Source organism: Leishmania donovani, chromosome 12 (genome assembly GCF_000227135.1).
Source record: "Leishmania donovani BPK282A1 complete genome, chromosome 12".
NCBI classification, from domain to species: Eukaryota; Euglenozoa; class Kinetoplastea; order Trypanosomatida; family Trypanosomatidae; genus Leishmania; species Leishmania donovani.
In genome coordinates, this window is record NC_018239.1 from 305,301 (window position 1) to 321,453 (window position 16,153).

General features: G+C 59.8%; 2 protein-coding genes across 2 annotated transcripts; both read left to right on the plus strand.

The window, feature by feature from the left end:
- Positions 1–66: 66 nt before the first annotated feature.
- Positions 67–4,176, plus strand: LDBPK_120520 (hypothetical protein, conserved; the record flags this gene model as incomplete). The annotated part of the gene is made up of 1 exon (XM_003859121.1): positions 67–4,176. The coding sequence occupies one exon, from the start codon at positions 67–69 to the stop codon at positions 4,174–4,176; it is 4,110 nt and encodes a 1,369-aa protein (XP_003859169.1).
- Positions 4,177–9,088: 4,912 nt separating this feature from the next.
- LDBPK_120530 (hypothetical protein, conserved) lies at positions 9,089–12,427 on the plus strand (the record flags this gene model as incomplete). The annotated part of the gene is made up of 1 exon (XM_003859122.1): positions 9,089–12,427. The coding sequence occupies one exon, from the start codon at positions 9,089–9,091 to the stop codon at positions 12,425–12,427; it is 3,339 nt and encodes a 1,112-aa protein (XP_003859170.1).
- Between the last annotated feature and the right edge of the window lie 3,726 nt (positions 12,428–16,153).

Sequence of the window (16,153 nt, forward strand, 5' to 3'; positions counted from 1 at the left end):
TCTTCGTTCCTTTTTGTGTTTTTTTTTTCTCCCTCTCTGGACGGCCGCGGGTAGGGGTGCAAATCGATGCCGCCGAAGCGAAGCGAAAGTTCAAATGCTGCCGAGACAGGGCGAAGCGTGGCGATTATGAAGCGGCGGCGCGAGGGGCAGCGCAGCGAGTTCTCTTCAAGTGCGCTGTATTCGACGTTTGAGGCACACGTCACTGCGGCACAAAATTCGTTCCTGCGAGGTGATTCACAAGCAGCAGAGCACGAGGCGGTGCAAGCGCTCCGCATCCGACCCACCGCGCATCTCTTCGCTCTGTTGGCGGTGATTGCGGAGTCGAAAGGAAAGTTTGACCAGGCCAGCGACTTCCGACTCCTTCAGGCCTTCTTGGCTCGCGACATCGTTCTATGGGAGGAGCTGCTGCACGATTTCATGACACAGCAGCTCTACTACAAGTCTGTGGTTTGCCTGCAGCGGATGTCGGCGCTGGAGAAGAACCAGGAGCGGTACCGTGCGCTGCAGCTGCAGTTGGCAGATCTACTTATTGGTCTGGGCGAGATTCGGAGAGCGTCGAACGTGCTGGTGCCGTTGTGGAACAGCAGCCGTTGCCGCGACTTTGAGGTGTTCGCCCTCCTCTCGTCTTTGTACTTCCAGCTCGGCAAGTGGGCGTCACTCCAGCGGCTGATCGAGAGCAGCGTCAAGCACGCTTTTCAACTACTGCCAACGGCTGAGGTGACCGGAGCGACAGCGGCGGCGGGTGAGACGATGGCACACGGGGCGGAGGCAACTGCTCAAGTGTCGTCTTCCACTCCAGGTACGGAGCAGCAGCTGCCCTCACCCCCGCCGGACTCGTCGATCTCAGAACAACGCGTCTCGAAACGCGTTCGCTTCTTTGGCATGGATGCCGGCGAGGACGGCGCAGCAGTGCCCGTCACAGCGGACCTCACTGCCACAACGGCACCGACGTCTTTGTCTCCTGCCGAGGCTTCGTTGGACGAATTCGGGTTTGACGACTTCATATCACCTGCCTCGCCTCTCTTACATCCACCGTCGTCCAACCGCCCTGGGGATGTAGCTGGCAGCACGGGTGCGCACCGCGGCGGCGTGGTGCATCAACTTTACGGGGAGCGAATAGAGCTGCGCAGCCCGCAGGACCAGAAGAACTTTCTCACGCTTGTCAACGTCCATGCCGAGCTGCTGAACGAGCAGGGCAACTTCTCCGACACAGTGCAGCTGCTTCATATGGCGGCTGGCTGCCTTGATGTTGACCTCATGGAGCTTCCGCCGGACCTCCTCGTGCGGCTTGGCGTGGCCTACGCGTTCCTTGGCGGCGTCTATGAGCAGCCATGCCGCGACGTTTTTCAGCACTTGGTGGCACACTGCTCAATGGAGGACTATGGTGATGTCCTGCTGGATGCGGCCATGTCGCTGCAGAAGGTGAGCATGCATGCGGAGGCGGCACAGGTGTACGTGACGCTGGCCCGCTACCATCAGTTTGTCTACGACCGTGTTCGCAGGCAGGTGGGTATGGCGGAGGCGGAGCTGACGTTGATGCAGGACACAGCTCCGTTGAACCAGGTGCAGTCGGCCACAGACGCGTTAAAGGCACTCAAGGCGGAGGAGGCAGACCTCAAAACGGTGCTAGCCGCTGCCCTTCAAGGGCAGGCTCAAAGCGCGTACGCGAGGGAGCTGTACGACGAAGCGAAGGAATACGCCGAGCGCGTGCTGCAGCTGGAGCCCACGCATCTGCAGGCACGTCTCCTGCTCGGTCGCTACTACTTCTATCAGCACAAAGACACCGCCGCTGCCGTAGAGGTGCTGACGCCGTCGAAACACGAGCCAGCGCTCCAGCGCATTCAGCTCGGGGTGTTCCTCGTTCACGTGTTTCAGCGTGCAAAGCGCTACGTCGAGGCGATCGCCCTCGGCGTTTCGATTTTCGAGCTTCTGCTGTCCAGCGAGGAGGACGGCGACACCCAATCTGTCGCACCCGGCACGTCGTCGCGTCGCAGTGGGGCTTCTCTTTACCTGCCGACAATGACGCGTGCTAGTTCGGCCATCATACCTGCATCGAGCCTGGCCGGAATGGTGGGCGGCAGCACCGCGGCTGGCGGCAGCAACGTCGCCGCACGTACCTCCTTTTCGCTAGCCGCGTCTATCAAAGCCTCCACTTCCGTCGCACGGCAGCAGCTGGCTCGCCGTGGTCTGGAGTCACTAACGACAACCGTCTACGGCGCCTCTGCGGCGGCGTCGCTCGCCGCCGGCTGGGATCGACGGGAGGAGGAGGGGCAGCTGAAGGACACCTCGACGATTTTCCGTTTCAACCGCCGGCGCCGCCGCCCTGGAGGCGAGAGGAGGGTTGCAGACGGTGCCCTCTTGACCGATGAAAAGCCTGAAGGGCCTGTCGAAGATGCTGGTGAGCGAAGCGGCGATGCTACTGTGCACGGCGAGCCAGGCGTCACTCGGCTCAAGACAGCCGAGGAGCGGCGCGCGGCTATCATCAGCATGGAGCCGGCTGCCTTCTGGCCCGCTGAAGAGGGGGGCGAGGGTGATGGGGCTGAGGAGGACCAGCCATCGTCGAGCAGGGTCAAGCCAGGAGCAGACCAGAGCAGTGCGACGCAATCCGTCAAGGAGGAGGACGGCGGCGACGGTGAGAAGGACCGAAGCCGCGCTGACGCTCTTCGCCCCCCAGTAAAGCGCGACCGGGGCGGTGAAAGAGTCGCCGACACAGCCGCTGCCGTAGCAGGGGTGGTGAAGACATCATCAGGCATGGAGGGCAAGGGCGTGGGGAAGACGACGAAAAAGGCGAGCGCCGGCGCAGCCGTGGGCCGCTTCAACAACACGATAGTGGGGGAGCGGGACAGGGACCTGACAGAGTTGGAGGGGTTCCTGACAGAGGCCGAGGCGATCGCAAACGCGGAAGCGGAGCTGGCCGAGCCGTCTGGAAATGCGAGGGAAGTGGCCGCAGGCTCGATGCGGGATGATGAGCAACACGACGATGACGCGGTGGACGTATTGCCGGAATCCTATGAGCTCCCCTCGCTGGAGGAGGTCAGCAAGCAGTTCCAAGACCCGGTTATGGCGCAACTTTTTCTTGATGCCTCCAGCTTCACGCCCGGAGGCGGGGTGCGGAGCGGGGAGGGGCAAGACAGCGGCCAGAATCCATGGGCTGACTTGGCGGAGGCGAACCACAACGCCAGTGCCGCTCCCGGGCTTCCGGCTGGCACGGGGCTGGAGGACAAGGTGACGCTCCGTGAGGCTGTGGCTGTGCTGGGAAAGGCCGGTTTCATCTCACTTGCCGTTGCCGTTGTGGAGTGCTACAGTGCGGTGGGCCAGTTCACGGAGGCGCGCGAGTTCGCGTTTGTCGCACTCACTCACTTTTCGCAGAAGCGCCGGCTGCGGCAGATGGGAAACGGACTCGAGCGGCCGCTGCGGCTGGCGGTACTGCGAGCCGCACTCGCCGCGGGTGAGAGCGAGGATGCTTACCGGGTAGGGCTCCGGCTCCTGCAGCAGGACACCGCCGAGGACAAGCGCCGTGAGGTGGTGGAGCTGATGCACAGCGTGCTGAACCGCTGCTACGATCGCAGCTCCATCCTGTACCGCGCCGTCGCTGACGGCTACAATGACCCTGCGCTACTTGTGCTGCTGGCTAACCGATATCACCAAACGCGCAGCTACGCACGCGTGCTGAATCTGTACCTGATGGCGCTACGGGAGAGGCCGTCAGACATTCTGCTCAACTTCATGGTGGGTCTCTCCTACCTGTTCTGCAGCCACCGAAAGCGAACTCGGTCTCGTGAGGCGTGCGTGTCGGCGGCCATCTACTACCTGACTCAATATCAGCAGCTCCGCCTGGCACTGGAGCCAGCTGCCGGCATCGGGGAGGTACTCTACAACATCGCTCGCACTTTGCAGTTTCTGAAGTTGTACTACATGTGCATCCCTTTATATGAGCGGGTCGCGTACGACTTGTGCCCGCCGGAGGAGTGCACCATCGCTCTGCAGCGCGCCGCGCGCGTGAACCTCTACTTTGTATACCGCTGGGCCTCGGGAAATCGAACGCTGGCGCTGACGGCCCTGCAGGCGCGCAGTGTGCCCAATGGCACAGCTGTGACATCACCACGTCCGCCTAGCCCCTTCCGTCTCAAGACGGACGGTGAAATTCTTAACGTGCCGAGTCAGCGTACACCTTGAAGCCATGAGAAAGTTCGCGTGTGAATGTCGAGCACAAAATGGTTTTCAAGTCGTGTTACGAGGGTGAGAACGTTACCCTGGTGGTGGTGGGCTGCCTCTCTGCACCCGCGAATACACGACCACGAGAGAGGGGCACAGAAGGGCAACAGAAAGGCGGTTCAGCGTAGCCACCCACCCCGCCCCCATCATCTGCGCACACGTTCGTGCACATCTATACGTGACTCGCGTAGATGGATGCTTTGGCGCCGCAGGGGATGTCTTTCGAGAGTGACGCGGGTGAAGCCACGGCGGTTCGACACACCAAGCCGGGTACTGCCGACTGGCAAGTGGAGACTCATGGCTTTTGCCTGTTCTATCGACTCGGACGCATTGCACGCCACACGCCACACGAAAATGGATGCAGATGAATCGCAACACTTCGTCCTCCCCGTCCCGCCGTTTTCCTGCTTCTCCTCCCTTCTCTTCCTTTCCTGCCGCTGACTCCTCTTCCCCCCTTTTTCGGTTTTGCACGATGCCCCAGATGACTGGGGGAGAGAGGAGGTGTGTGTGTGGCACACCGCCGTGCGTGATATCTCGGTCCATCGGCCCCTGCCTCCTCCCCTCCCTACCCACACTCTCTGTGGGGAAGCCAAGCAGCCTGCCGTCTGCCCTCTGGGTATTGGTTGCGGTCTCTTGAAGTCGGCGGAGGCATCACGGCTGCTGCCATGCCGCAGATAATTGCTGCCATGATGACGCTTCTACCAGCTCACGACGAAATGTGTCGATGATACAACAAGCACGGGCATCCACCCACTGTTTTTCTGCTTTAGCTGCGCCGCGGTGCTATCGAGCGTAATCCTGGACCCGGCCTGCGCTGCATGCAGTGGAATGTCAATGGGCTGAAGGACGCCACACGGCTTTGGCTCGCCTAGTTTCTGGACACGGCCATGGTGCGACTGAGTTCGGTGAACGGTGGTTGCACGGGCCTATTCGTTGACATGTTCGTGGTTGGATGGCCACGCTGCAAAAAAAAAAAAGAAGACACGTGCGCACTGAGACGCGACTGCTGCTCCGCTGCGGCTCTTTTCGTTTCTCTGCCTTTTCCACCTTCTCCTCTTATTATGTTCTGCTGATTCGTTTTCTTTGGTGTTGCCCTGTTGTGCTGCACGCGGCACACACACACACACACACAAAAAGACGGACATGTCCACACGGCATACACGAAAGAGTGTCGCCCCTCCCTGCTTTGCAGTGCTTCTTTTAGTTTTTCTTGTTTTCGCCACCATTTCCTGCCCGCTTTTCTGTGCAGAGGAAGATGGACTCTCATGCTCAAAGTCCCGTCAGGGCCTCGAAGCTGAGCAGTCCCGCCACCGATAGAGGCCATGAATTCGTGTCTGCGTCACACCACCGACGGGACACGGGCAACTCTAGCGGTGCCCCGAATGACTGCCTGTGCACTGACAACAGCCCCTGCCGCGTGAAGCCGACTGGGGATTTACAGACGAGCGTCACGAATGACTCTTTTGGGTGTCCGCTGGGCAACAACGTCGTCTTTGGCTCCACCCGACCCTTCGATAGCGGGCAGAGCTCCTCGACCGTGGAGCATTTTCTTTCTACGGTGCCCGCCGTCGACTCCACTTTCACTCCCAGCTGCTTTCAACACGACAGCGGTGCCGTCGCCGAGCCAATGCACGCGCGAGAGAGGCCCAACTTTGTGTCTATTTCCAAGGAGGTTGCCTTGCCTGCAGACCCACCGCTGGACGCCTCGCCATGGCCTACAAGTGCCGTCCAGGCCATTGCCGTGCCAGCCCTGCATCAGGCTGCCTTTTATTCGACGAGCACCTCATCCCGCAAGATGGTGGTGCCGTCGCCGGTGGTATCGACAGTGCACCGCGATCCACAACCGGTATTTGCAGCAACCGTGTCCTCACTGACAGGCTCTGTGCCCGTTGTTGCTTCGTTGACGTCGTCTGCGGCGTCGCCACTGCAGCGGTCGCCGTCTCGTCGCATCTCGACAAAATCGTTTGCATTGACGTCCTCGGGCGTGGGGTCTGCTGCCGGCTCACCGACACAGCCGGGGAGCTGCGCCCGGCCCACCTTGCCGCCTCTTAGCAGCGTGGGCCACCATGCCTCTACCAACTCCAGCTACTGGCACACGAACGAGGTGTCGGTCGGAGGTGCTGGTGCAGACGCGGGCGCGATTTACACCTCCAGCCCGCTGCAACGCAGTCCCGCGTCCCCCGGGCTTTCCCCTACGTCGCGCCGCGCACACAACTATGGTAGCGGGATGCAGTTTTCCTCGACCCTCGCACAGTTTCCCGGAGGTGTTGGTGCCGGCCTCCCTCGCAGCCGCTCTGACACGGATCTCCGCCGCGCCTTGAAAGAGCGTGAAGACGCAATCCTCAGCCCAACTAACGCGACCGCCGCGGGCCAAGTGCTCAGCGGAGGATCACCGGGAAACGTCGATCGCCCCCTGTCCTACAACTCCCCGTTGCTTGGCGTTGGTTCGCGCCAGCGCCGCGTGATCCGGGACATGGAGTCGTCCTTCAACGCCGGTGGACTGCACAGCTCCAGCCGTTACGCGGCCTCCGGCGGCAGCTGTGGCGCCAGCTCTAGCGGAACCGTTCCCGCGCAGCCGCGCTGGGTGAGCGCGGCAGAGCGGATGAAGGAGTCGCGCGGTTTCGAGGACCCGTTGATGCACGACCCAGTGCTTCCATACGACCAGAGCAAGCTTGGGATTCAGTCGCGCCGCCTCGCCGCGCAGGGCGTGCTGACGGCTGGCAAACTGCGCGCTCTGGAGGCGCAACAGGCTGAGAGCGGCGGTGGCAGCACGGACTACAGAAATCCTCATCAGCTGGTAGCATACAGTACCGCTGGTGGCAGTGTACGGTCCGGCGCCCACCCGGCACGATGCCAAGCCGCTCAGGGCGGGGTTCCCGTATTTGTGGCGCAGGAGGAGGCACTTATTGCGTCAACGCGGCACCACGGCCGCACCCTTACAGAACAGTCAGGATGGCGTCGCGGCGGCAACGTGCGGTGTGTTGCCGTTGGCGGTCAAAGCATGATTGGCGGGCGCCACGCCGTGACTGCCTTGCCGAACTCGCGCGCCGTTACAACTTTGGAGGCGGTGACAGGGGGCGGCGTTGGCAAAACCAGCCCCAGCAGCACCACATGCAGTGCATCCTTCCGCACCCGCGCTGCGAATGGCTGCATCTCGAGCTCGCTTGGCAGTGTAGACTCGAAGCCTGGTATTGCAGAGTACAAGCTAGCCAATCTCTTCCAACGTAAGTTGCAGCACACCAACAACATCCTTTATGCGATGGAGTCGTCATGTGGTGGAGTGGCTGAGTCTTCCGCCTCGAACGGTGTCGCGGCGGGAGCGCCACGCGGCACAGGCGAGGAGAAGGGTGCAGCAGCGGGAGGAGGGGGCGGTGGCGGTGGCGGTAGCGGTGGCGGTGGCGGTGGCTCTTCGAGCGATTCTCGAAGCAGCAAAGGGGTGCATGGCAAGATGGCAAAAAACTCCCACAGCGATACCGAGAGGGTTGAGAAGTACAAGTGGGCGGATGTGAAGAAGATGGACACAGAAGGCGATGAGGACGAGCGAGACGAGCGCAACTTCCGGACTCGCAACATCGATGCCCTGCACGCCATCCCGTGGGATCAGCGGCAGCAGCTACCCATGAGCGGCTTCGGCACACGCTTCTTTGCCTTACTGAGCACGCCGCGTTTTTGGGAGAAGCTTGACTGGACAGTGCGTGCTTCCCTTCTGACCGTGCTTCCCACCATGGTGCTGTCACTCGAGCCCTCGACGTCGTACATGTTCCCGTTGCCGTCCTCGTTGGCCTTCAACGCCTTTTGGATAACGATGCCGACCTTTGGCAGTGGTCTGCGCGAACTGATCATTGCCTTGAAGGGCTTCTCTGTCGGCCTGCTGTTTGTGTGCATCGTCGTAGGCACGCACACCGGCCCTGCGTGGCTGAGTCTTCTTATGCTCTTTTTCTTCACCTTCATCTCCTCCTTTGTGGCGGAGGAGACGAAGAAGACGGCCGCCTACGTGCTGGCGTCGATGATCATGAAATACATTGTTGACCCTGTCGAAACGGACTTCCGCTACATTGGCAAGTACTACGTAGGCCTGCTCATTGGCCTGGCCTTCGGTACGGCTGGCTTTCTAGTGCCATTCATCCGCTGGTCAAGCGACATTGCTCGGCACTACATCAAGGCCATGGGCAACTCACTCAGCATTGATCTGCAGGGAACACTGTCGAGCTTCTGGGTGCGCACCCCGCTGGAGCGCGAGCTGAACGTTGTGCGTCTGCGCCAACTAAGGGCCACTGCGGAGAAGTGTCTCAGCAAGATTGAGACGGCGCTGGAAGAGTCTGAGTACGAGCCGCACACTGGGGCGTACATGATGTGCATGGTGAACCGCTTCAACTTCTGCAAGTCCATTCACAACATCCTCGGCTCCTTGAGCCACGTCATCGAGCTCATCGCTGACAATCCGAGCCTGATCGACACGCCGATGTGCACGGCCTTTGGAGAGCAGATTGGCGACCACCTCGCCGTTATCTCGTCTGCGATGGACAGCATGGTGCTGAAGATTGTCGACTTCGAGCGCATTGTGACGCCGCAGGAGATCCAGTTTTTCCGAGAAGCGCGCGAGCGCTTCCAGGATGCGCTGTCGCGTGTTCGAGAGGATGTCATCTTGACGAATGAGAACTACCAGACGGACGAGTCCGACGTCCTTCTTGGTTTCTTCATGTTCAGCCTGGACGAGATGTGCGAGGTGATTAGCCAGTTCGACGAGACGGCGCACCCGCCCAGCAGGCTCTTGAATGCGATGCTGTTCCCGGTGCGAGACGTGAAGAGCGTCATTGCTGCCTTTCGGAATTTGGCTCTCACGATTGTGCGGCGCCGTACGATTCCGCGTCGCATGAAGGAGGCAATCAAACTCTCCCTGTGCATGGTGGTACCCAGCATCTTTCAGGTGTACGCATTGGACAACAGCTCGGTGAGCCCAGCGGCCGGTGCCGCGGTGATTGCGCTCATCTACAACCCCACCGGCTCCGAGAGCTTCCACTACGCCTCTGGGCGTCTGCTGGGCACGGTACTCGGCTCGATCGGCGCGCTGCTCTCTGTGCAAGTTGCGCGTGGTCAGTTGTGGGTGCTGTACATCTTCATCGTTATCCTGTCTTTCATTGGCGCGTACGTGCAGGCGGCCCCGGGCTTCTACGCACTTGGCAACGCGATCGTCAGCAGCACGATTTCCGTCTGCACCCAGTACCAGGACGAGAATGCCGCAATGGTGCGTATCCAGCAGAACTGCTTCGCCATTTTGATGTACTTTGTGATTGCGTGCGTTCTGTGGCCGATGCAGGCGCGCACGAAGGTGAAGATGAGTCTGAACGTCACGCTGCGGTGCACGAGAGAGGCCGTCACGCGCATGCTGCGCAATCTCGACATGCCGTACGACGCAAACGAAGTCACCGCCGACGTCTCGGCGCTGCTCATTGAGATGAACAAGAAGGTTCGGACGCAGTCCCGCTTCATCCCTGGAGCGGTGGAGGAGCCGACAATGGGCTCCGTCGAGTACCCGGAGGACTCGTGGAAGCGCATCGTGGAGGCGGAGAAGAAGTTGTGCTTGGCGCTGTCGATGATGTGCTTCGCATACAACACCTTCATGTCCAGCCGAGCGGACCCAACCACCGAGTTGTCGGTACACTGGGTGGTGCTGCACCGCATCGCCCCGCATGCGCAGGACCTGTCCGACCTCATCTATGCCTCCATCGACCTCTATCTTCTCTCGCTCTCCAAGATGACGATCGTGCCAACAGCGCACCTGACACGGCTTCGAGTGGGCATGGTAGACGCCAATCAGGCCATCCTCGACACCTACATGTCTACCATCTTCCGCAAGGTGGCTGGCGAGCAGGACACGGACGAGGGCGACATGTACTCCAGCAGCTCCTACATGGACGACGACGAGCACGACAACGACAGCAATGCCGGGTACAGAGGCGGAGAGCATGGCAGCAGCGGCGGGCCGCACCTCCCGCCGAGTAGAAGAGGGCGCTCTTACACGGACAAAGCCGATGGCGGCGTTGGCTCAACTGCGAGCGTCGACTGCAAGGCGGCTGCGGTGCACGCCGCCAACAGGCCGAGTGAGAGGGAGGGTAATGAGGCCAAGGCCGGTAACGATGACGATTCCTCTGCATCCCCGACACCACGGCAGCAGCGACGGCGAGTCGACTGTGACCACGGACACCGCCGTGGGAACCACAGCTCTGGGGACTCTTCGGGCTCGTCTTCCTCCGAGAATGGCGAACACGACGACAACGTCAACGCGCACACACACAAGAAGGCGACGGGAAAGGGTGGCGACGGCAAAAAGAAGATGGGGTACCTCGGCTACGAGTTGACGGCGGAGGAGGCTGCGGCGCTGCGCGCCTTTGTAGCGAACCGCGTGAGCAACGCAACCTTTAGCACCAACAAGTCTATGGTGGTCAACAACTCGACCTTCAGTGGCCGGGCCGCGGGCGGGGTTCCTACCGCTGCTGCTGCTGCCGCTGCTGCTGCGTTGGCCACGAGGGCCTCGATTGCGATGCCGGGGTCTCTTCCGCAGGGCAACAACGACGCCCGCCTTATGGCTGTCACAGGTGGCGACGACGGGCTGGCTGCGGCGCTGCGCAAGAAGCACAAGGTGGTGGTGAGGCGCGGGAGGGACGAGGAGAACGATGGTGACGCGGAGGAAGCGGGGCCGGAGGGGCCGCACAATGAGGGCAGGGCTAAAAGCGGCCGCAACGACGTCGACAACGTTCCCGGAATCTTCAATACATCCTTCTTGAACAACTCCTTCATGAACACATCCTTGCTAGGCAGCCTTTTTGCGAAGCGGACGAAGGAGCTGCGCGACCTTGACGCGGCGGAGATGCCGCAGCTCCATGCAGGGCGGTCGCGCGCGTCGAGTGAGTCGAGCACCACCTCGGCTCGCTCGCAACGAGACGGTAAGAAAAAGAAGCAGCAGCGGCGTCACCTCGGCAAACGGCGCGAGGCGAAAGACAGCGACAGTGGCGATGAGGGCATCAGACAGCACAGCACCCCGCTCACCTCACCGACCCCCCACCCTCGCGCCAGTAGCGTGGGGAGCGAGTTCAGCGACATCGAAGACAATCCGAGGCCGCGCAATCCGAGGCTCTCCTCCGGAAAGGTACTTCGCTCGAGCGGGACCGTAGCGGTGGCCGAAAACGCCAAGGTGGATGAGCGTCCACCGATGGCGCACTCGACGCCAGAGGTGCTGCCTGCCGCCGACAACTTAGCAACGAACCCACTAGGCGAGGATGGTGCCGGGCGTGAGGGTGCCACCGGTGGACAGCGCAATCTGCCGCCCATGTCCCAGTCTGCGCCGATGACCTCCGGTCGCGGGTCTGCTGCGGAGACCTTTGCAGTGCTGAGGAAGGAGGGCAGCGTCGAGGCAAGCCGGCAGCAAGCGAGCAGCTTGACAGCCGGGCAGCTTTGCGGGGTTGCGGCGGCCAGCATGGTTAGCTTCAGTGGCGACGATGCGGCCGTGCTCGGGGCATCACTCAACAACACCTGCAGCGCCGCCACCACCGTATCTCACCACCCCCCGCAGCCTCTTGCTCTGGCACCGGGCAGCAGCAGCGGGAGCCCAGAGGATCACAAGGGCTCGCCGCCGCGCGCGTGCAGCAGCGCTGCGGAGGGAAAGAAGTGCGACAACCGCGACAGCAATACGCGGAGGGAGGTGCCTGACAAGGACGGCGAGATGACGCACGGCAACACCGAGAAGCAGCAGCCGCACGACAGGAGCGGCGACACCCCGGGCATGGACGTAGGAGCTTCAGGCAAGCCAGGGGAGGTTCAGAGAGACGCAACTAGTGCTGTGGACAAGGACACGCATCCGCTTGCCGACAATGCCTCCCTTCATCACGCCCTTGCCTCTTTCGGCAGCCGCCCCTCGAGCAAGCTGCGGCGCCGTTCTCTCGGCATTGGAGGCAGCAGTCAGTGCGTTCCAGCGATGCTTGACAGGAGCCACGATGGCGACGGCACCAGCATGACCCCATCGGACGGTGGCGAGATCTTAAAGGGCCTTTCCTTCTTTAACGCCGCCAGGGGCGAGTTTGTGCTCACCAATCACGACATCCACTCCCTCGAGGCCTTCCTGTTTGGCACACGCGCCCTCGTCGTTCACATCAACGATCTGCAAAAGGCGCTGCTGGAAATGCAGCACGCCACGGATCTGGCAAGGCTGCTGTAATGTGGCTCGGCAGCTGCGGTCGCCGGCGAGAGCGCGCCCCCATCGAAGTGCGACAGTTATCGCGCCGCCTTTCCTGCTCGTTCTTGCTCTCTCTCTCTCTCTCTCACGACTTTGCCAATGCGATCGAGGGAGGAGGTGGAGGGGAGGGGGCTGCTTAGCAAAAACACACAACGACAACAGCAAAGCGCCGGGACGCTACTTCGTCCCTTTTTCTTTTTTTTTTTTCATCGGTGAGCTGCCCGTGTGTGCGTATGTGCGCACTCAGCACGTACGCGTTGGGTACAACGCCACCTCTCTGCTTGTACTTCCTTCGTCTTTTCGTTTTTTTTTTTTTTCGTTGTGAGGTGCTCCTCTCTTCCTTTCAATGTATATGTGTGTGCGTGTGTCTGTGTGCGTCGTGGTTTTACGTGCTCCGCTTTCTTCGCAAATTGCTTGTGGATGTCTATGCTTGAGCCTGTGCGTGTATTTGTATGTGCATATATGCTTGTATGTGCGTGTTTCTGTTAGTATGCATTCGTTGTTGTCGCTTCCTTGTGTGTTGTATGCGGCCTGTTCTCTCATCCTCGTATAAAGCAGTGACGCTCATGTGCGAACTTGGCCCGTCTTTTTAGTGCTTTCTTGGTGTATCATCCCTCTTTTCCTCCCCTGTATTGTCTTCATGTGCGAGTGCATCGTACACACACACACACACACACACACACACACACACATACACGTAAATGCGTGGGACAGCGTTGTGTGAGAGTTCGAGAAACACATATGCAGATATCGTGGAGAGAGAAAGCCGAGGTAGGCGGTGCGAGTAAGGAGTCAGGGCGAAAGACGAGCCGCCTCCGTCAGGGATTTTCATTTGTGGCTCCTTCCTGACAACGTATGCTTCGCATTTTTTTTCTCTCTGCCTCTGTGAGTGATTTGGTATGTGCTGCGGTCCCTCTCGACCTCATGTACTTGTCGGTGACCACGGGCGACTCCTCCCTTTCCACTCACATACACACACGCGCGTTTTGCCGATCCATTTATAAGAGAGCTGCAGTGGCGGCGGCCGGAGGAGGCGGGGCAGCTGAGGAAGTCACGTGACGTAACAGCAAAGCATAGAAGCACAGGAGCCAGCGCTATCGGCACGGTAGAGTCAGCACGGTCACCGAGGGAAGGGGGCCTTCCAGCATCGCGAACACCCACCACAAACATGCAGGCAGTGCGCTTCGTTATGTGAATGGCGCAGCCGCGCACGCGTGCGTGCGTGCGTGTGTATGCACTTGATTCCTCTCTCCCTCAGCACCGATAGCCGCGGTGAGAGCGACATGCGCCGTATGTCTTCGGCTTCTTCTTTCACTGCTGTTGGATTTGCACACGGCACGATACACTCGCCGATGCTTCACTTCTCCATTGCCTCCCCCCACCCCCACCTCCTCTATCTTCGGCTCTTTGAATACCATGCGCGTGTGGAATGCGCCACCTTTCCCGTTCGATCGATAGTGATGACTTTAGAGTGCAAGTGCAAGTGCAGGTGCATCAACAACAAAAAAAGGAGAGGTACGCGAAACACATGCACACCTACGTGCGTGCTGGGTGTTTGTGTGTGTGGGCGTGCGGGCACGTTGGATTCGGCCGCTATTCGGCATGCTAGGAAAGTAGCAGAAGGCTACGTCGCATCTTTGGAACCTTGCTCGTCACCACGCCTCTGATCGCTTTCTCTCCTCTACCTGATACCCACCCACCCACCCACCCACCCACACATACACACACCGACACAGAGAAAAACAGAGGCGAGAAAAGGAGAGCTGCAGAGCAGGTGAGGGACCGATACGTACTGCTTCACGTGCACCCCGCATACATACAGAGCTTATCACTGCCACCACCGCCACCACCTGCCCTCCCATCCTCCTCTCCGTGTCTCTCTTCCTGCGCCACTCTTCAACAGCATATTAAGGGGCTCTTTGTTTTTCTTTTTTTTTGCGTTGCCACATTCATTTTCCACTTTGTGAGTGGTGTTTTTGCACCCCCTTCCCCCGCTCTTTTTCCTGGCTCTCCCCCACCACCTTTGGCTCCCTGCACTGCCCCGCTCATTGCGCTGGGCTCCGTTGAAGCTCCCCTTGTCACGGCATCGTTCTCTCCTCCTTTCTCGACATATCTTATCCTTCCCACTCCTCCCTCTCTTGTCTACGGAGCTGGGCTGCGGCAATTTTTTTTTATGCCTTCCCTTTCCGCGTTGAACTCGCATTGCATATTGTCCCGCACCCCCAACTCTCTTCGTGCGGCTTCGTTTCTTTCCCTTCTTTTTTCTTTCTGGGTGTCCTCTACGTTCTCGGTTTCTTTCACCCTCTCTTGCGTATGCATGTAGTGTCTCTGTGCCGTGTTGTTGTGCTTTCCACCCGCTTCTGTGTTTGCCCCTCCGCTTCTTTGCATCCCAGCAACAGCAGCAGCAGCAGCCCACGTCCACAGACAGACCTTGCATCCACAGCAGTGGCACTATTTTGATTATACATCATCTACTTATGATTATATTTTTGCCCCCCCCCCCTCCTTCGCCGCTGCGCCTCTGCCTCTTCATCTGACTGCAAGCTGTTCTTCCGCTCCTCTCCCCTTTCTTTTGATTTGGCGGGTAGAAGAAGAAAAAGGAAAACAAGGGAAGGAGCGCGCGTCTGGTCTGCGTGCGTGTCTGCCCGCTCATCGGATCTCTCTCCATTTCTCTACCTACAGACACCTTTACGGGCGTTTGCTTCAGACCTGTGCAGATAGCTTGGCGAGCCGAATAAACAACAGGTAACGACAAACCCGCTCACACCCCTTTCCCCTGCTCCCCTTTCGTCACACACGCACGCACGCACACGCACATGCACAGAGATGCACGCCCGCCTCCATCTTTGAGAGAACCGGAAGATGAACTGGACCAAGCGGATTGCGAGCGGTGGGCTCCTCGCTCAGTACGCAAAACAACAGCAACGAAGAGGTGCCCTCGATCGCAGAGCACTCCACGCGCTGCGGGCTCGCGCGCGTATGTGTGCTTAAGTGTTCGAATCCGATAGTCCGAGGAAGAGGGGAGACGTGTGGTGGATGTTGGGAGGTGACATTATGTTCCACTCCACTTTTCTTCGCATGATTGTAGGCGAAGAAAAATACAAGCACACGCACACATACATCGTTGCACCACCTGCCAGTGGCCACCTCGCCTTTATCACTGCTTCCATCTCTCTTTTTCCTCTTGCTCTCCGTCTCCTTGCACGGCGTGTGGATGTTGGCTCTACTCTGTGTGTTTATGCATGCGGATGCGTGCGTATTGGCGCGTCGTCCTTGATGCCTTCACCCAACGCCCACTTCTTTTCCATGACTTCACAACAGGGCTCTCCTCTACACGCTGCTTCGTGCCTCCGCGTAGGTGTGTGCATGCGTGTGTGCGCTCACACGCGGACGCTTGTATGCTCGTGTTTGCATCCTTTGTTAGGCACTCGCGCTTCAACATACGCACATACACAGTCTCTCTCTCTCCCTCTCGACTCCTCGCATTACACCCGAAACGCACACTGTGCTGCGTGAGCGCACAGAGGCCCACGTGCACACGTGCCAGAGTCACAACATCGTCGCTGCCGAAGACGTTCTCTTCTTGAGGACGGCCTGGGCGACGTGAGGTGCACCCGACTTCAACACTTTTTTTCCCGCGGATTTTTCATTCTTTTGCTTTCCGGTGCCTCTCTTCTTCTTGTATTCCGTCTTCGCCTCCCGTGGGTG